Source organism: Thamnophis sirtalis, unplaced genomic scaffold (genome assembly GCF_051295495.1).
Source record: "Thamnophis sirtalis isolate CommonGarterSnake01/CBP01778 unplaced genomic scaffold, rThaSir2_p1.2 scaffold_2, whole genome shotgun sequence".
Classification (NCBI taxonomy): domain Eukaryota; kingdom Metazoa; phylum Chordata; class Lepidosauria; order Squamata; family Natricidae; genus Thamnophis; species Thamnophis sirtalis.
Genome location: NW_028261382.1, coordinates 42,323,793 through 42,344,301, shown reverse-complemented (window position 1 = coordinate 42,344,301; position 20,509 = coordinate 42,323,793). Strand labels below are relative to the sequence as shown.

The 20,509-nt window shown below is 48.7% G+C and overlaps 1 protein-coding gene across 1 annotated transcript in view; it reads left to right on the top strand.

Moving 5' to 3' along the window:
* The window catches only part of LOC106538172 (histone-lysine N-methyltransferase ASH1L), a 71,010-nt gene extending 58,168 nt beyond the window's left edge, over positions 1-12,842 (top strand). Inside the window, exons 20-28 of the mRNA XM_087705146.1 lie at positions 516-764; positions 3,069-3,155; positions 4,555-4,645; positions 5,588-5,726; positions 6,847-7,019; positions 8,345-8,511; positions 9,709-9,749; positions 10,112-10,416; positions 12,448-12,842. Of these exons, the coding sequence (XP_087561272.1) occupies positions 516-764; positions 3,069-3,155; positions 4,555-4,645; positions 5,588-5,726; positions 6,847-7,019; positions 8,345-8,511; positions 9,709-9,749; positions 10,112-10,416; positions 12,448-12,539 (1,344 nt within the window). The 3' untranslated portion in view covers positions 12,540-12,842. The remainder of the gene's footprint in view (positions 1-515; positions 765-3,068; positions 3,156-4,554; positions 4,646-5,587; positions 5,727-6,846; positions 7,020-8,344; positions 8,512-9,708; positions 9,750-10,111; positions 10,417-12,447) is intronic.
* The last annotated feature ends 7,667 nt before the right edge of the window (positions 12,843-20,509 follow it).

Genomic DNA, 20,509 nt, shown 5'->3' with positions numbered 1-20,509 from the left:
CCATCTTCCCCTGCTGACTGGGGGATTCTGGGAGTTGAAGCCCATCCCTCTTAAAGCATTCAGGCTGGGGGATTCCAGGAGTTGAAACCCACCCATCTTCCCCTGCTGACTGGGGGATTCTGGGAGTTGAAGCCCACTCATCTTCCCCTGCTGACTGGGGGATTCTGGGAGTTGAAGCCCATCCCTCTTAAAGCATGCAGGCTGGGGAATTCCGGGAGTTGAAGCCCACCCATCTTCCCCTGCTGACTGGGGGATTCTGGGAGTTGAAGCCCACCCACCTTCCCCTGCTGACTGGGGGATTCTGGGAGTTGAAGCCCATCCATCTTCCCGTATTGACTGGGGGATTCTGGGAGTTGAAGCCCACTCAACTTCACCTGCCTAGTCTATAAATACTAGTCTAGCTTGACAAGGGTCAACCCTAGAATTCCATGGCGCGTTAAATCCTGGAAGTTCCCACGAAAGAGAGTGACCGCCCGTCTCCCCCCCCCTTTCCTTTCCTTCTTTTCCCCTTGCAGAAATACTACGGCCGCAAATCTCCGATCGGGCGGGACGTCTGCCGGCTGCGGAAAGCCTACTACAATGCCCGTCACGAAGCAGCCGCTCAGATCGACGAGATCATGGGCGAGACGGCCAGCGAGGCGGACAGCAGCGAGACCTCCCTGTGCGAGAAGGAGAGCGGGCACGAGAAGGACGAGGACGTCATCCGTTGCATCTGCGGCTTGTACAAAGACGAAGGGCTGATGATCCAGTGCGACAAGTGCATGGTGAGGAGCATCGAAGGGTCCCTGAAGAGGGGGCAGGTTCCCCACTCCAAAAAATTGAGGAAATCCCCCATGGATTTGATCTAAAACAGGATTTCCCAACCTTGGCCGCTTTAAGATGCCTGGACTTCCAACTCTCGGAATTCTGGGGAATTCTGGGAGTTGAAGTCCAGTGTTCTGTCCCAGGCTTCCTTAAACAGCAAGAAGCAGAATCTGGGTCCCTGCAAAACCTCTTTTATTTACACGCCTGTGAATTCCTTTCATTCGCAGTCCGCGAGGCTTAGCGAACAGCCTTTCAGAGGAATGTTTATCCACACGAACCTTATCTCTGAAGGAAAGAAGGAAGAGCAAGCTACTTAAAGAGTGGGGAGGAGGGCAAACTCACCGATTTTGGGAAAGCCCACAACAAACAGGAGATTAGAAAAGCCGTTGGAGGACCAGACAGAAGACTGAGAACCCCTTTTATTTACACGCCTGTGAATTCCTTTCATTCGCAGTCCGCAAGTCTTTAGCAAACAGTCTTTCCGAGGAATCTTTATCCACACCAACCTTATCTCGCTTGGAGAGCTGCCAGATAACTAGTTTTCAAACACGCAGGGCAAGGCAAAAACTTGGCACAGAGTCTCTTATAGTCACAAACAGAACTTTCCACGCTTGAAATGACCGAAGGAACGAATTGTTTCCTGCAAAAGCCCCCTCCCCTTTCTCCCCTCTTTTGTTTCCCCTGGGAGGGGCCAATCACCTCCAGGGTGTGGCTTTACTCCCAATTCGACCCTGCTTTCTGAGTAGTTCTCATCTTCTGGCAGCTCTGTGCAGGCACACAATGGGAACAGGCTCCAGCTGTTCTTCTGCCTGGCTGCTGTCTAGCTCCCTCTCTGCCTCTGACACAGAGCCCTCGTCTGAGCTTCCCTCAGCCCCCAGGGCTGGCCCAGGTTCCTCCCCCACCTCCTCACTGTCCGGCTCTGCTGGCCGCCCGGGCCACAACATCCAGGCGTCTTAAAAGTGGCCGCATTTGGGGGACACCTGATCTCCGAAGCGACAGGATCCCCTCTTTTGATTTATGAAGTTTGTAAGAACTTGGATTCTTCCCCGTTGCAAGAAATCTCGTTTTTCAGGTTTTGTTTTGTTTTGTTTCCAAAATTGCCATCGCGATTCTATTGCTGTTTCGTTGCTCCGGTTAGGTCACTACTGCTAACTTTGGCTGAAAGTAGCCAAAGCTTCTGACCAGGGAGATAATACAATACAAATACGATAGCAGAGTTGGAAGGGGCCTTGGAGGTCTTCTAGTCCAACCCCCCTGCCTAGGCAGGAAACCCTATACCACTTCAGACAAATGGCTATCCAGCATCTTCTTAAAGACTTCCAGTGTTGGGGCAATTCACAACTTCTGGGGGCAACTTCTGTTCCACTGATTAATTGTTCTAATTGTCAGGAAATTCCTCCTCAGTTCTGAGTTGCTTCTCTCCTTGATTAGTTTCCACCCATTGCTTCTTGTCCTGCCCTCAGGTGCCTTGGAGAATAGCTTGACTCCCGTCTTCTTTGGGGCAGCCCCTGAGATATTGGAAGACTGCTATCATGTCTCCCCTAGTCCTTCTTTTCATCAAACTAGGCATTCCCAGTTCCTGCAACTGTTCTTCGTATGATATGGGGACATTCTTTCTAGAGTCTCAACATTTTTTGCTTCTCTCCTTGATTAGTTTCCATCCGTTGCTTCTTGTCCTGCCCTCAGGTGCTTTGGAGAATAGCTTGACCCCCTTCCTCCTCCTCTCTGTGGCAGCCCCTCAAATACTGGAAGGCTGCTCTCCTGTCTCCCCTGGTCCTTCTCTTGACTAGACTAGCCAGGCCCAGTTCCTGCAACGGTTCGTCGTAGGTTTGAGCCTCCAGTCCCCTAATCATGCTGGTTGCTCTTCTCTGCACTCTTGTTTACTCCTCCCTGCAGAAAAGTCACGGAGAGCGGTGATTTGTTGTAACTGTGGAGGTGGGGACATTCTTTCTAGAGTCTCAACATTTTTTGCTTCTCCTTGGTTAGTTTCCACCCATTGCTTCTTGTCCTGCCCTCAGGTGCCTTGGAGAATAGTTTGACTCCCTCTTCTTTGTGGCAACCCCTGAGATATTGGAAGACTGCTATCATGTCTCTCCCTAGTCCTTCTTTTCATTAAACTATACACACCCCGTTCCTGCAACTGTTCTTCCTGTTATGCTGTCTTTGTTTTTTTTCTACAATACATAAAATATATTATTTCCCCGCCTCCACCGAGCCCAGATTTCTTTCTCGGCATTTCCTGAGTCCTCCCTTTTCTCTCGCAGGTTTGGCAGCACTGCGACTGCATGGGTGTGAACTCAGACGTCGAACACTATTTGTGCGAGCAGTGCGAGCTGCGCACAGTGGATCGAGTAAGTGTGTTCAAGTAGAAAGAGACACAGACAGACAGACAAATAAACTCCGTGCTGTCAACACACACACACGTCCGACTTTTCCCCACAATAACAACCAAGATGGGTTGGGCTGAGAGGGAGGGAGGGACTGGCCCAAAGTCACCCAGCTGCCTTTCGTGCCTAAGGCGGGACTAGAACTCCCCGTCTCCTGGTGATTGGCCCAAAGTCACCTAACTGGCTTTCGGGCCTAAGGCAGGACTAGAACTCCCCGTCTCCTGGTGATTGGCCCAAAGTCACCTAACTGGCTTTTGTGCCTAAGGTGGGACTAGAACTCCCCGTCTCCTGGTGATTGGCCCAAAGTCACCTAACTGGCTTTTGTGCCTAAGGTGGGACTAGAACTCCCCGTCTCCTGGTGATTGGCCCAAAGTCACCTAACTGGCTTTTGTGCCTAAGGTGGGACTAGAACTCCCCGTCTCCTGGTGATTGGCTCAAAGTCACCTAACTGGCTTTCGGGCCTAAGGTGGGACTAGAACTCCCCGTCTCCTGGTGATTGGCCCAAAGTCACCTAACTGGCTTTCGGGCCTAAGGCGGGACTAGAACTCCCCGTCTCCTGGTGATTGGCCCAAAGTCACCTAACTGGCTTTCGGGCCTAAGGCGGGACTAGAACTCCCCGTCTCCTGGTGATTGGCCCAAAGTCACCTAACTGGCTTTCGGGCCTAAGGCGGGACTAGAACTCCCCGTCTCCTGGTGATTGGCCCAAAGTCACCTAACTGGCTTTCGGGCCTAAGGCGGGACTAGAACTCCCCGTCTCCTGGTGATTGGCCCAAAGTCACCTAACTGGCTTTCGGGCCTAAGGCGGGACTAGAACTCCCCGTCTCCTGGTGATTGGCCCAAAGTCACCTAACTGGCTTTCGTGCCTAAGGTGGGACTAGAACTCCCCGTCTCCTGGTGATTGGCCCAAAGTCACCTAACTGGCTTTTGTGCCTAAGGGGGGACTAGAACTCCCCGTCTCCTGGTGATTGGCCCAAAGTCACCTAACTGGCTTTTGTGCCTAAGGCGGGACTAGAACTCCCCGTCTCCTGGTGATTGGCCCAAAGTCACCTAACTGGCTTTCGGGCCTAAGGCGGGACTAGAACTCCCCGTCTCCTGGTGATTGGCCCAAAGTCACCTAACTGGCTTTCGTGCCTAAGGCGGGACTAGAACTCCCCGTCCCCTGGTGAGTGGCCCAAATCCCCCAAACCATCGTACCTTAGGCAGGACTAGAACTCCCCATTTCTAGCCTGCTGCTTCAACCGCAACTTTTCCTGTTGCTTTGAACCATCTCGGAAACCTTTAAAAAGAATCCCTGAGGGGTAAGGAAAGATGAGGTTTCTCTCTTATTTTATTTTTCCCTCCTATCTCTCCCGTCTTCCCTTAGGAGGTGCCGATGATTCCCCGGCCTCATTACACCCAACCGGGCTGCGTTTACTTCATCTGTCTGTTACGGGACGATCTCTTGCTCCGCCAAGGTGGGTCTCTGTCTCCCTGGGGGAATGAGAGGCGGCCAGGAAGGGGCTGTGGGATAGGAAGCCTTCTCTTCAGGGTCTCCGGGTTCTGTCCGCACTCACGGATGAGAGGGTCCGAGCACAGGTAAATATGAAGCTGCCTTGAACAGGGGGGGCCTAGAAGGCCACCCCCACCCAGCCCGGCCCTGGCATTGAGACGGAGCCAGCTACGTTTCCCTTCCTTAGCTCGAAACTCAACCACCTGCCTTGTTAATGTGGGCACAGGGCCCTCTTCTGGCGACGATACCTGGCCAGGTAGTCTGAATCAAGAAATAAAACTTCTTCAGGCCACACCATAGCTGCGTCTTTCCTTTCCCGTGACTCAGGGGCTAAGACGCTGAGCTTGTCGATCAAAAAAAGGTCGGCGGTTCGAACCCCTAGCGCCGCGTAATGGAGTGAGCTCCCGTGACTTGTCCCAGCTTCTGCCAACCTAGCAGTTCGAAAGCACGTTAAAAATGCGAGTAGAAAAATAGGAACCACTTTTGGTGGGAAGGGAACAGCGTTCCGTGCGCCTTCGGCGTTGAGTCATGCCGGCCACATGATCCCGGAGACGTCTTCGGACAGCGCTGGCTCTTCGGCTTTGAAACTGAGATGAGCAGCGCCCCCTAGAGTCAGGAACGACTGGCACATATGTGCAAGGGGAAGCTTTACCTTCCTTATCCTCCTCTACGCTTCTTCTCCGATGCTTCCTTCTTATTCCCCTTCTGATCCATCAAAACCACCCCAAAGTCCAGTTGCAACTCCGTCTTCGACCCCGCGTGGGGCAGACAATCCACTTTCTGAAATATTTGTCGGGATATTCAAATTCCTTCAAATTTATTTCTCCCTCTTTTCCTGGATTTTTCCCCCCCCTTTACGCTCCTGCCGGTGTATTTGAGGCTTCCCTTCTCTGCTTCCCGCCCGCAGGAGACTGCGTCTACCTGATGCGAGACAGCCGCAGGACCCCCGACGGCCACCCAGTCCGGCAGTCGTACCGCCTGCTGTCCCACATCAACCGCGAGAGGCTGGATATCTTCCGGATCGAGAAGCTGTGGAAAAATGAGAAGTGAGATTTTTCTTCGCGTCTTCCTCCAGTGGGGAGGCGGGGGGAGAATAAGTCGGATCTTTTCGCCGCTCGCTGGAAATGTTTGCGGTGGACGCCATGAATTCAACTTGAGTTGAAGCCCACCCCTCTTAAAGCATTCTGGGAGCTGAAGCCCAACCCTCTTAACGTTGCTAAAACTGAGAAATGCTGCCTTAAGAGCATAGAGAGCCGAGGTGGCGCAGTGGTTAGGGTGCAGTACTGCAGGCCACTTCAGCTGACTGTTATCTGCAGTTCAGCGGTTCAAATCTCACCTGCTCAAGGTTGACTCAGCCTTCCATCCTTCCGAGGTGGGTGAAATGAGGACCCAGACTGTGGGGGGCAATATGCTGACTCTGTAAACCACTTACAGAGGGCTGAAAGCCCTATGAAGCGGTATATAAGTCTAACTGCTATTGCTATTTCTAGATGATAGATAGATAGATAGATAGATAGATAGATAGATAGATAGATAGATAATAGATAGATAGATAGATAATAGATAGATAGATAGATAGATAGATGATAGATAGATAGATAGATAGATAGATAGATAGATAGATAGATAGATAGATAGATAGATAGATAGATAGGTGATAGATAGATAGATGATAGATAGATAGATAGATAGATAGATGATAGATAGATAGATGATAGATAGATAGATAGATAGATAGATAGATGATAGATAGATAGATAGATAGATAGATGATAGATAGATAGATAGATAGATAGATAGATAGATAGATGATAGATAGATAGATGATAGATAGATAGATAGATAGATAGATAGATAGATAGATAGATAGATAGATAGATAGATAGATAGATAGGGCTGAAAGCCCTATGAAGCGGTGTATAAGTCTAACTGCTATTGCTAACTGCTATTGCTATTGATCAGCAACGAGCTCTGAGTTCAAATTCCAAAAACAACTCTCTCCCAAATCATTGTCGGTTGCCCAGAGGAGCCTCCTCTTCCTGCTCCTCCTCCTTCTCCTCCTCCTCCTCCTCCTCCTCCTCCACCTCCTCCTCCTCTTTCTCCTCCTCTGAGCGCAGCGGCTTTACGGGGTTGGGAACTCCCCTGTGCTTCTCGCCCTTCCTGCAGGGGGGAACGATTCGCCTTCGGCCACCACTACTTCCGCCCGCACGAAACCCACCACTCGCCCTCCCGCAAGTTCTATCACAACGAGCTCTTCCGGGTGCCGCTGTACGAGATCATCCCGCTGGAGGCGGTGGTGGGGACCTGCTGCGTGCTGGATCTCTACACTTACTGCAAAGGCAAGTCAGGCAGATCCCGGAACGGGGTTTTCTCTCGCCTGCCCTTCCCTCCCTCCCCCACCCCCCTCCCAGGGCTGCCTCTGTGGCTTCTCGGACCACCCCGCTTTAGCCACAGGGAGCTTCAGAGGGAGGGTTTTTCAACTGTCTCCCTTCCGACCTCACCTCTTGAGTCGCTGGGGTGCCAAACCCCCGTGGAAGCTCCTCCAGAAGAAGGATAGGAAAACATATATTTATATTTTCTAAAAATTTCTGTGTTAAATGTGTATGTCACCAAAACCTCACTAGCAAAGCAACCTGGGGTGGGGGGTGGGGAGCTTGAAACAAAGAAAAAGAAGGGAAGATGATGGGAAGAGAGCAAGGAAAAGGAAAACTAAGGAAAAGGGGGAAGGAAGAGGGAAGGGAAAAGAAGAGAAGGGAGGGGGGATAGCAGAATGAAAGCATTGGAAAAGGGACCTTGGAGGTCTTGTAGTCCCACCCCCCTGCTCAGACAGGAAACTCTCTGGCACTCCAGACAAAGGGTTTTCCGGTTGCTTCTTTCAAAAACCCAGGGAGGGAGGAGAGAGGGAGGGAGGAAGAAAGGAAGAGGAATTGGAAGGAATTGGAAGGAAGGAAAGAAGAGGAAGTGGAAGGAAGGAAGAGGAATTGGAAGGAAGGAAGAGAATTTGGAAAGAAGATGAATTGGGAGGAATTGGAAGAAAGCGGAAGGAAGATGAATTGGGAGGAATTGGAAGGAAGGAAAGAAGAGGAATTGGAAGGGAGGGAGGAAGAGAATTTGGAAAGAAGAGGAATTGGAAGGAAAGAAGGAAGCGGAAATGGAAGGAATAGAATTGGGATTGGAAGAGGAAATGGAGGAAGTGGAAGGAAGGAAGAGAAATTGGAAGGAAGGGGAATTGGAAAGAAGAAGAATTGGGAGGAATTGGAAGGAAGTGGAAAGAAGGGAGGGGAATTGGGAGGGATTGGAAGGAAGGAAGGAAGCAGAAGTGGAAGGAAGAAGAATTGGGATTAGAAGGAAGGAAGAGGAATTGAGAGGGATTGGAAGGAAGGAAGGAGATTATAATAAGCGAGGGAGGGTCTCAGGGAAATCCTGCCTTAGCACCTGGCCACCACAGGTGTCCCCTGACATGAGTCCCATATCACAGCCACCACGGCCCTCTGAGGTCAAGCACAGCCCCCCCATGGAATCGAGTCCGAGGCCCCTGCCCTCGATCCATTCAGACAAAGGGCTGCCCCCCATCCACCCCCCCATCCCCCCAGTGGAAGGAAGGGCTGCTGGTCTTTGGGGCTGAGAACCACCTTGAGAACTTCTCCCCGCTCCCCCTTTGCAGGGAGGCCCAAAGGGGCGAAGGAGCCGGACGTTTACATCTGCGATTATCGGCTGGACAAGTCGGCCCACCTCTTCTACAAAATCCATCGCAACCGCTATCCGATTTGCACCAAATCCTACGCCTTCGACCACTTCCCCAAGCGGCTGGCCCCGAAAAGAGACTTCTCGGTAAGCCCCCACGGTCCCTCCGGTCGCTCCTCTCCCCCACCCCACCCCCCCTCCGCTCAACGACCGCCACAGAGCCCCAAATTTAGGTCGCCGTGAGTTTTTACGACGTTCTTTGCCGCGTTCGTGAATCGAATAGCCCGCTGTCATTAAATTAGCCGCCTGGTCGTTAAGTGAATCTGGCTCCCACCCCCCTTGTTAGAAGGTCGCAACGGGATCACGTCACACAAACACACATAGTCGGGCGCTGTGGGGGTCATAAATCTGAGCCAGTCGCCAAGCGTCCAAATGTAAATCGTGCGACCGCGTGGAGGCTGCCACGGTCGTAAGTGTGAGCAAGGGGCAGGAGCCAGATTTTTTTCAATGCTGTCGTAACTTTGAACGGTCTCTAATCAAGGACAAGCTGTCCTGTATCAATGTCTTCCTTTTTTCATCGGGAACTTTCAACATTTGACAACAGTGTGGTTGGTGGTTAACGCTTCACGGTCTGCAACCAGACTTTGGCCTGGCCCCTGCCTCAGTTTCCCCAACCTCTACTTCCCTGCCAGGACCTCTCTTTGATTGACGGGTGTTCTGAGTGAGGCTTCCCAAGTGCCTGAAGCCGACTCCTTGACCGGACAAAATCCCCTTTTATTAATTGGCTGTGAATTCTGCTCCTTCCCATCCAGCAAAGTCTTCCAAGGGAGGATTTATGGTCACAGACCTTATCAGGCTTGGAGAGCTGCCAGGCCGAGATCTGCAGAACTTGGCCAGGAGTCTCGGAGAGTCACAAACCAATTGAGCAAATTAATAATCTCCTGCAAACTCCACTCCCCTTTCGCTCCTCTTTTATTTCCTCTGGGAGGGGCCATTCACCGTCCACCTGTGGCTTTCCTCCCAAGGTGACCCCTGTTCTTTAGCTCTTCCCTTCGTGTGGCAGCTCTGCGCATGCGCCCACTGGGAACAGGCTCCAGCTGTTCTTCTGCCTCACTGATGTCTGACTCCGAAGGCAGCTGATAACTGTCAGAGGGCCCTGTCCCCCTCTCTGCCTCCGACACAGAGCCCTCCTCCGAGCCTTCCCCAGACACCAGGACTGCCCCAGGTGCCTCCCCAACCTCCCCACTGTCGGACTCTGCTGCCAGCTCTTTCTGGCCACAACAATGGGCCTCAAGGCACCCCGTGGCATTGGCTCTAATTGGCTTTTCTTTTCTTCCATTTCAGCCTCATTACGTACCGGACAACTACAAGAGGAACGGAGGCAGGTGAGTCCCCTGGATGGTGGTTGTGAGAGCATCTTCCCAGCAGCCCTTTGAGGTAGTCCAGGCCAGGAAACGAACATGCTGACCTACTTTTCCCCATCTTTGGAGTCTGAGCAGGGGGGTGGACTAGATGACCTCCAAGGCCCCTTCCAAATCTTGTTATCCTGCTTTCCTTTCCTTTCCTTCCTTCTCCATCACTGGAGGCTTTTAAAAAGGGATTGGACAGCCCTTTGTCTGGAATGGGGTAGGGTCTCCTGTTTGAGCGGAGGGTGGGGGTGGGGGGTGGACTACAAGACCTCCAAGGCCCCTCCCGGCTCTGTCACTCTTGTTATTCCTCCCTTTTGTCTCCCTCCCTCCCTCCCCAGGTCATCTTGGAAGTCCGACCGCTCCAAGTCCCAAAATAAGGACCTCCCCCAGGAGGAGGAGCCTCTCGCACTTCCCGAAGAGGCCATCGCCAACCCCGAGCCCCCTCCGGGAGAGCCCCCAGCCCACCCGGAGGAGCCCGAAAAGGAGGCCCCTCCCCTGGAGACCGTCGAGCTGGATAAGAAGGCCGAGGAGGGCAGCCCTGAGCCCAGGGAGCCCTGCAGCCCGGAAGAACGCCGCCACCTGCAGCGGGAGAGGCTGAACCAAATACTCCTCGCCCTCTTAGAGAGGATCCCAGGGAAAAACGGTGAGTTTCCCTTCCTTCCTTCCTTTTCCTTCCTTCTTCCTTTTCCTTCCTTCTTTTCTTCCTTTTCCTTCCTTCCTTTTCTTTCTTTCCTTCCTTTGCCTTCCTTCCTTCTTTTCTTTTCCTTCCTTCCTTCCTTCCTTCCTTCCTTCCTTCCTTCCTTCCTTCCTTTTCCTTCCTTCCTTCCTCCTCCCTCTGTATCTATATATTCTTTCCTTCCTCCTTTCCTTCCTTTCTTCCATCTCCCTCTGTATCTATACCTACCTTCCTCCCTTCCCACCCTCCCTCCCTCCTTTTCTTCTCTATTTCAGTTTCCCTTCCTTCTTTCCTTCCTTTCTTCCATCTCAATCTGTTTGTTCCTACCTTCCTCTGTATCTATACCTACCTTCCTCCCTTCCCACCCTCCCTCCTTTTCTTCTCTATTTCAGTTTCCCTTCCTTCTTTTCTTCCTTTTCCTTCCTTTTCTTTCTTTCCTTCCTTCTTCCTTTGCCTTCCTTCCTTCTTTTCTTTTCCTTCCTTCCTTCCTTTTCTTCCTTTTCCTTCCTTCCTTTTCCTTCCTTCCTCCCTCCCTCTGTATCTATATATTCTTTCCTTCCTTTTCCTTTCTTCCTTTCTTTCATCTCAATCTGTTTGTTCCTACCTTCCTCTGTATCTATACCGCCCTTCCCACCCTCCCTCCCTCCTTTTCTTCTCACTACTGTCTCCTTCTTTCCTCTATTTCAGTTTCCCTTCCTTCTTCCTTCATTTCCTTCCTCCTTTCTTTCTTTTCTTCCTTCCTCTCTGTATATTCCTTCCTTTCTTCATTCTACTACTGTCTCTCCTTCCTTCCTCTATTTCAGTTTCCCTTCTTTCTTCCTCCATTTCCTTCCTTCTTCCTTTTCTTCTTTTCTCCCTTCCTTCCATCACTCCTTTTTTCTTCCTTTCTCCCTTCCTTCTTTCCATCATCCATCCATCTGTCATCACTCCTTACTCTTTCCCTCTCTCCTTCCCTACCTTCCATCCTCTCCCTTCCCCTTCTCTTCCTTCCTTCCTTCCCTGTCTCCTTCCTTTCGTCCTCCCTCTTTCCCTTCCTTCACCATCACTGGGGTTTTTCAAGAAGAGATAGGACAATCATTGTCTGGAATGGGGTAGGGTCCCCTGTTTGAGCGGGAGGTTGGACTAGAAGACCTCCAAGGTCCCGCCCAACTCTGCTATTCTGTATTCCGGAAGAGTCCCTGCTCTGAACATCGTCTCAAAAGTGCCAGCTGGTGCCCCCATCCCCCCCTCTCTCTCTACCTGAGAGACCGCCTCCTGCCATTCACCTCCCAACGACCAATAAGATCGCACAGGTTGGGCCTCCTCCGGGTGCCGTCGACTGGACAATGCCGGCTGGCGGCCCCCCGGAGGGAGGGCCTTCTCTGTAGCTGCACCGGCCCTGTGGAACGATCTACCCGTAGAGATCCGGACCCTTCCCACTCTCCCGGCCTTCCGCAAAGCCACTAAGACCTGGCTGTTCCGGCAGGCCTGGGGCTGTTGATTATAGCAATATAGCAGTAGACTTATATACCACTTCATAGGCCTTTCAGGCCTCTCTAAGCGGTTTACAGAGAGTCAGCATATTGCCCCCAACAATCTGGGTCCTCATTTTACCCACCTCGGAAAGGATGGAAGGCTGAGTCAACCCTGAGCCGGTGAGATTTGAACCGCTGACCTGCTGATCTAGCAGTAGCCTGCAGTGCTGCATTTAACCACTGCGCCACCTTGGCTCTTAATATCCAGCCCCACTTGACTGAATGAATGACGTATTAATTTTAAATATTGTATCTTTTTAAAAAATTTTAAATGTTTTTATTTTGCTGTGAGCCGCCCGGAGTCCCAATGGGAGTGGGCGGCATGCAAATTTCATTAAACTAAACTCAACTCTCCTTCCACTCCAATGTGGCCTTTTGTGTATTTCCACCTACAAAACAAACAAACAAACACCAAAATGACTGTTGTGCTGTTCATCCCACCGGCTTACAAACTTAACCTCTCTGCTCTTCTCTCTCCGTACAGCCATCGACGTCACCTACCTGTTGGAGGAAGGCTCCGGAAGGAAATTGCGACGTCGCACCCTCCTCCTCCCGGAGACCAGCTGCAGGAAGTGAACCCCGCATCGTGTTTTTCTCCTCCCCCACTCCCTCCAACGCACCGCTCGCCCCCTTCTTCGCCGCCCCCCCCTCGCAGCCAAGGGTGCGGCGTTAAAAAGACTGACAGCCGGGCCCGGGTTTTTGGGACCCTCCGCCATCCTGCGTCTCTCGGAGGGAGCCACGGTGGTCCGGCCGAGCCGAAGGAAACTGACGAAACGGTTCTGTAGCACTTAGTCCCTGCACTTGGGCAGGCAAGCCCCCTCCCACCCACTCACACACACACACCCCTACCCACCCACCCTGTTCCATTTCGCAGGAGCGTCCAGCACCGGGGAAGGGAAGGGGGAGCCAGCCACGCTTCTCGGTTCTCTTAAGGTACTAAGGAAAAAGGCCCTCTCCTCCGGGGAGAGGGACGCTCAACCGTTTTAATTTATTATTTTTTGTCCCCCTGCCCCATCCCACGGTCCAGAGGGAGGAAAACGAGGCCTCGCCTAGAAAGAAGGCGGGGGGTGGGAGAGGTGTTTGCTGCCCTCCCGGAGCACCTCATCAGGTCTGCCCTTTCCTAAATCCAGGAAATTATCAAGGCACCGCGTGGCCCCAGGGGTCCCCTAAAGCATTTTGCAAATATATATATTTGCATATATATATATATATATATATGTATTAAAAAAAAAAAACACCTGTCTCTGACAGGCCCCCCCCCCGGAGCAAGACGGGGGAAGAATTTCCCTGCCGGACACATTTTTGCACATCCGGGAGGTGTCGCATTCCTACGGATTGCCCCCCCACCCTCTCCGCCCGGGGAACCACGGTTGGGTTTTGAAGCACTTGGGTTCCACGTCGTGCGTCCCAAGACAGGGCGGGACTTCAGGCTGCGCTTAATTTTAATTTTAAATTCTTTTCCCCCCCCCTCCTCCTGCAGAGTATTTTTTTTTTAAAAAGGGGTTCCTAGGTCAGAAAAAAAGCACCCCCGTTTTCTCCTGTCTTTCTCTCTTTCGTTTTTTTTCCTTTCCTCTTCCTTCTTTCTTTCTTCCCCTTCCTTTCCCCCCTCTTTTTTTATAAAAAAAAAATCACCGTTTCCTCTCCTTTTCCCCCTTTTCGTACTCAGCTGTCGTTCTCCTCGTTGCGTCCCGCGTAAAGGGAAAAAAAAAATCGAGAAGGAGGGAGGGTGGGAAAACCCAGATAAAATTTCCCACGCCCCGAACGATACGGGAAGGAAGGAAGGGGGGGGAGAATATACCCTTTTCACTACACGAACCGTGGGAACAGTATTTCCGAGCGAGCGTCCGTCGCGACGTAAGCCGCCAATGACACTACTATTTGCGGGGGTTTTTTCTCTCTTTTTTTTTAAAAAAAAAATTCCTTTTTGATTTTTCTTCTTCCCCCCTTTTTTTTAATTTCGAAAGACAAAACTGTACAGCTTTCCCAGCGGCTGCCTCTTAAAGAGGCCGTGTATTTCGCGCTCCGCCTCTTCGGCCAGGAACAAATTGAATTGAATTTATTTCATTTATATGCCGCCCTTTTCCCCGAAGGGGGTGTGTGTGTGTTAAAAAGTCATCATGGAAGACACCCACTGGACAACAAAAGAAGGATTTTGTGTGTGGGGGGGGGGTGTTTGTTTTTCTTTCTTCTCCCCCCTGCCCCCCTCTCTGGTTTGCTGCAAAAACCCAGACTTTTTCATGCGGGGAAAATCAAAACTTTCTGCAAACTTTCTCCGACACACAAACACACACACAAATCAGAGGTGTTTTTTTCTTTTTTTTTACACTGGCTCTTTAACGTGGCTTCCCGCTTTTTGTCGTTCACATATTCTGGTCCTGTTTTTTGGTGTCCTTATAAACAAACTCCTGTTTTTTAAATGTGCCAAGTTGTATATATCTTAACCTTTTCCTTTTATTTTTTCTCTCTCGTGTGATTGTAAAGCAATACGCTCTCTCTGTCTCTCTGTCTCTCTCTCTCTCTTTCTCCACGTTCCTTCTGGACGGACCAACGTTTTGTCCAACTACTGTACATTTTTCTCGTCGACTATCGGATTCTCGTTTTGATCTTAGTTTTGAAACCACAACGGAGAAAAAAACACACACACAAAACACCACCAAGGCGCCATTCCATTCATAAAACCTGAGGATTTCAACGGGTTTGACGATGGGGCGGGAGGGAGAAAATGGGGAAAGAGAGAAGAAGGGAGGGGTTTCTGGAGATCAAATGAGAGGGGGGGGGGAAATAACGACGGCCCTTCGCGGCGCAAAAGAAAAAAAATATTTTATTACAAAAGGAAAAAAAACACAACAAAAGACGAAAGGAGCAGAAAAAAATAATAATAACCGTTTGGAATATTTTCTTACTTGTAGAGAAGCAATTGTATAGCATAACTCAAAGAGTATGTGATACTCAACATTTGTGTCGTGCGGGACGAACCCCCCAAAATCGCATGTTTTAAAAAATAAGGGGGGAGTTTTTTGGGTGGGTGGGGGTCGAGAAACAATTTTTTTTTTTTTGAGTTGCGCTGAGTTTAAAAATGAGCGAGCGGGATTATTTTTTTTTCTTTTCTCGAAATGGTGTCAAACACTAAAAAAGAGAGAGAGAGAGAGGTTTAAAAACAAAAAGTCCTTTTTAAAGAGAAAATAATAATGTTTGATGTTGCTGACGACGGAGCAGAGAAGAAGAATAATGTTGATTTTTTTATAAAAAAATGTAAAAAAAATTTCAAGCGTTCCCTGGGCAACGTGAGATGCGAGACACTAAAAAAACTTTGCCGTTTTCTTTTTTTTAAAGAAATCTTTCTTTTTTTGTCAAAAAGAGTAAAAAAAGCAAAAATCACTAAAATTACAAAGCCGATGATTTTTTTGACAATCAAATTCTAGGAAAAGCGCGGAAGAATTTGTGTTTGGCTTCCCCCTCCCCTCTTCCACCCACCTTTTCCTTAAAAAAAAGATTTATTTTTTATTCTTGGCTTTGTTTTCTTAAAAAAAAATAAAGATAAAACTCGGTTGTAGGAGAATCACTGACTTTTTAAGGAGGAAACTAAAAATAAACTAAAATAAAATCGAGGGGAGAAAAACAGGTGTGTGGCGGGAGAAAGGAAAAAAAAGTTTATTTTGTATGAAAACTTTTATTAAAAAAAAAAAGGAAGACCAGACTTCTTGTTTTCAAACAAAACAAACCCCGGATCGGCTGATAATAATAATAATTAAAAAATGAAGCCCAGTGAAAAATTAAAAAGAAAGAAAGAAAGAAAGAAAGAATAAACGAAAAGCACTACATTTTGTGGCGAAGTGGAGATAACAAAAGTCTTCTCAAGGCTACATGGGACAAAAAATAGGCCGTGTGGTGAGCGAGAAGAATTGCTGCTAATATATTTCCTTTTTACAAAAGCATATCTAAATAGACCATTGTTTGATGTTAATCTTTGTAAATTATGTATTACCAATTTTAACATTGGATGTAATTGCATAAAAAAACAAAAAAAAAACGAGCCTGCATCTCAAAATATTGAGAGATTCTAGTATTAAATGGAAAAAAAAAACCATGTTTCTTATTTTAACGTTTCAAGGGTGTTTGTTTTTTTCTCGGCATTGGCAAAACTCTTCCCTTCCCCTCCCTCTTAATTTTTAGCTGCCCTTTGACCTCGCTTTGGGGAGGGAGGGGGTATTTCTTGGAGCTCTGCCGTTACCCAGCCTCATTACAGGCGGTCCTCGCCCTTACGGCCGCAATTGAGGTTTAGCAAGAAACATGTGTCACTTTAGTCCCGAGGTAGGAGTACTTGCCCACCGTTGTTAAGTGAGGAATGTGGTCGTTAACCGGGAGGTCGCAAGAGGGGACCCCGGGAGTGTCGTAAATCCGAATCCGTTGCCAAGTGTCTTTTGATCACCTGGCCAGGGGGATGCGATAACAGTTGTAAGTGGGGAAAATGGTCTTTTTTTAAAAAAAGACCATTTTCCCCACCGCTGATGTCACTTTGGTCGCTAAACAGAACGGCTGTAAATCGAGGACTGGCTGCAAATCAGAAATCAAATTCTCCCAGGGTTGATTTTAGAAGCCGAGACCAAAAGTGGCAAATATTGGGAGAAATTGGGACATTTCGGAAAAACCGAGAGGCGTGGTTTGGGGAGAGAAATTGTGAAATTGGCAGATTAGGTGTCCCGGACTAGTGGTTAGAGCTGTCAATCAGAGGGAAAACCCGGTTCCTTTCCCTGGGCGAATTGAAGCCGAAATCCCTCCCTTGTAACCGTTGCGTCTTTTTGCAATTTTGGCCTTCTGAATGTGGGGATTGTGCCCCTGCGTACCCACAATCTCTTGCACAGCCTTGAAGATTTGAAGCTGTAATTTAAATTTAATTAGGGTTATCCTAAATCTTAAGGGATGACGGGTGATTGGGCCTGGGGGTTGGGGAAGGGCGGCGTTGAACTGGATTCAGCTGGGGGGATTCTGGGAGTTGGAGTCCACACATCTTAACGGTTGCTACATGGGGAGTTCACTTCCTGCCCACAATTTGGTCGTAAGTCAGGATAGTTGTAAAGTATGCCAGCTGGGGAATTCTGAGAGTTGACATCCACCCATATTAAAGCACTGGGGTAACGGGAATTCTGGGTATTGAAGTTGATTTTTAAAGCAGGCTGGCTGGGGGAGTCTGGGAGTTGAAGTCCACCCATCTTAAAGCATGCAGACTGGGGGATTCTGGGAGTTGAAGTCCACCCATCTTAAAGCACGCAGACTGGGGGATTCTGGGAGTTGAAGTCACCCATCTTAAAGCATGCAGACTGGGGGATTCTGGGAGTTGAAGTCCATCCTTAAAGCAGGCTGGCTGGGGGAGTCTGGGAGTTGAAGTCCACCCATCTTAAAGATTCCAACTTGGGGATTCTGGGAACTGAACCCCACCCATCTTCAAGCAAGCCAGCTGGGGAATTCTGGGAGTCAAAATCCTTCCAAGTGACCAAAATTTGAGACTTTCGAAACTTCTGCATTATTTTTTAAAGGTGTTGTTTTCACCTTGCGCCACCAGAGGGAGCCAGGGATTACATCTCTGAGATCACAATCTGAATTAAGACTTAATTTCTCAAAAACATCCCAACGGGGAAAAAGGACAAATTAATTCAAAATTCTCCCAATGGGCCACCGCTGCTTCCTAAGTGTGCAAAGCCAGCTTGTTCCTCCCCCCACCCCACATCCACCATCTTTAGGCAGGCCTACGAATCAGGAAGCAATCCAGATGCACCTTGGGAGGGGTGTAAATTGGCTCACCAATAGATTGTCTGAACAATATCTTTTATTTCCCTCTCCAGTGTACAAGTGGCCTTCCAGAAAGCAATAAGAGGGCTGATTCTAGAAGGAATGAATCCACAGAGCGTGCGGTGGCAAATAATAAAAATAATAATAAATAAAATATTAGGCTCCTTAGAGACTTCCCTTCCGGTTAAACTCTTGCAAGACAGACAAATTCCTCGATTTTAACAATCACAATTCAGCCCGAAAAGTTTCCGTGGCCGAGGGAAGACATCCGTTTCCTTGAGTTTCGCCCCATTCCATTTTACAACCTCTCTTCCCACTGCCCTCCGGAAGTCACTCACACGGTCGTTAAGCGATTCCGCCTGCCTCCATTGTCGGAGGTCGCAAAAGGGGACACCACAGCCGTCATAAACATGACTCCGTTACCAAGCCATCCAATTTTGATCGGGGTGTGTGTGCTGCAACGGTCGTAGGTATGGAAAAAAGATTTGTTAAGTCACGATTTTTCAGCACCGTTGCAACTGCCAGCGGTCACTAAGTGAGATGTTGTAAGTTGAGGACTACCTAGACGCTTTGTGTTTTGTTATTTGAAGGTCAGGAGAATTTTAAAATAATAATCAGATGAGAAGCATCCATTGGCTTCCAATGGATAAACTTCTCATCTGATTATTATTGTTATCCATAATAATAATCAGAATAATCAGAATAATCAGAATAATCAGAATAATCAGATGAGAAGCATCCATTGGCTTCCAATGGATAAACTTCTCATCTGATTATTATGTTATCCATAATAATAATAATAATATAATCAGAATAATCAGATGATAAGCATCCATTGGCTTCCAATGGATAAACTTCTCATCTGATTATTCTGATTATTATTGTTATCTATAATAATAATAATCAGAATAATCAGATGAAAAGCATCCATTGGCTTCCAATGGATAAACTTCTCATCTGATTATTATTGTTATCCATAATCATCATCCATTGGCTTCCATTGGCTTCCATTGGCTTCCAATGGATAAACTTCTCATCTGATTATTCTGATTATTATCACTATCCATAATGAGAATAATCAGAATAATCAGATGAGAAGCATCCATTATAAGCCAAGATTCTGATTAATAAATATGAAATGGACATTTCCCTCCGGCTTTAGAAGCAGCAGAGGTCGGACCAACCGAAAATATTAAATCATATATGTATGTATATATATCTATATATTATGTATATATCCATTTCTTTATATGTACACAGATATATGCAATATACACATTACGGGAAATGCTGCCGTTCGGGAGGCTGTGCGGCGGACACGAGTGACGAACAAATCAAAATCAGACATTTCCAGACTTCCAGCTCTTCCCCCCACCCATATGCCACACTCCAGGTTTCCTGGGATACCCCATCATCCCCGGCCAGCTTCCGATGGGGGAGGATGGGCCAGTTCAAAAGTCCCCAGATTTTGAGAAAACAGAGCTCACAATTTCAGAGGGGAAATTCAGACGTCGGTGTGAAACGAGTGATGGGCTAGGGAAGCTTCCTCCGTGATACTTTTAAGTCATTTGCTTTTAGGGGTGTGTGTTTTTTTAAAAAATCAGTTTGGGGGCAGGGGGTCAGTTCGATCCTCCATCCATGGGGTTCCTTCCTTCCTTCCTTCCTTCCTTCCTTCCTTCCTTCCTTCCTTCCTTCCTTCCGGCTGGCTTGGAGCGCCGTTCACACGATCAGGGAGGTGTAACCCACGGGGACGAGGCCTAGCCGGTCTCCGGAGAGGCATTTCAGCCAATCTTCATCCACTGTCTCCATCACTTGGAGGATGTCCCCTTTGCAAAAGGCCAGGTGTCCAGCGGCATCACCTGCGTGGTCACAGAGCGCCCGCACAGCTCTGGAGAAGAGAAAAGAAGAGAACAGAAGAGAAAGGAAGGAGGAAAGGGGAGAAGAGGAAAGAGAAAAGATGAGAAAAGAAGAGAAAAGAGAAGAGATGAAGAGAGAGAGAGAGAGAGAGAGAAGAGACGGGAAGGCAGAGGAGAAGAGAAAAGAGGAGAAGAGAGGATAGAGGAGAAGAGACGGGAGGGGAGGAGAAGAGAAAAGAGAAGAGGAGAAGGGGAAAGAGAGGAGAAGAGAGAAGAGGGAATAGATGAGAGAAGAGGAGAAGAGAGAAGAGACGAGGAAAGAAGAGAAGAGAAAAGAGACGAGAAGAGACAAGGAGAGGAGAGACGGAGAGAGGAGAGGTGATAGAGAAAAGAGAAGAGATGAGAGGAGAGAAGAGGAAAAGAGAGGAAGGGAGAAGAGACGGGAGAGGGGAGGAAGAGAGAAGAGAGGGAGAGAAGAGGAAAAGAGAGAAGAGAGAAGAGAAGAGACGAGGAAAGAAGAGAAGAGAAAAGAGACGAGAAAGAGACAAGGAGAGGAGAGACGAGAGAGGAGAGAGGAGAAGAGAAAAGAGAGGAGAGAAGAGGAAAAGAGAGAAGAGAGAAGAGAAGAGACGAGGAAAGAAGAGAAGAGAAAAGAGACGAGAAGAGACGAGAGGAGAGACGAGAGAGGAGAGAGGAGAAGAGAAAAAAGACGAGAGGAGAGAAGAGGAAAAGAGAGGAAAGGAGAAGAGACGGGGAGAGGAGAAGGAAGAGAGAAGAGAGGAGAGAAGAGGAAAAGAGAGAAGAGACGAGGAAAGAAGAGAAGAGAAAAAGAGACGAGAAGAGACAAGGAGAGGAGAGACGAGAGAGGAGAGAGGAGAAGAGAAAAGAGAGGAGAGGAGAGGA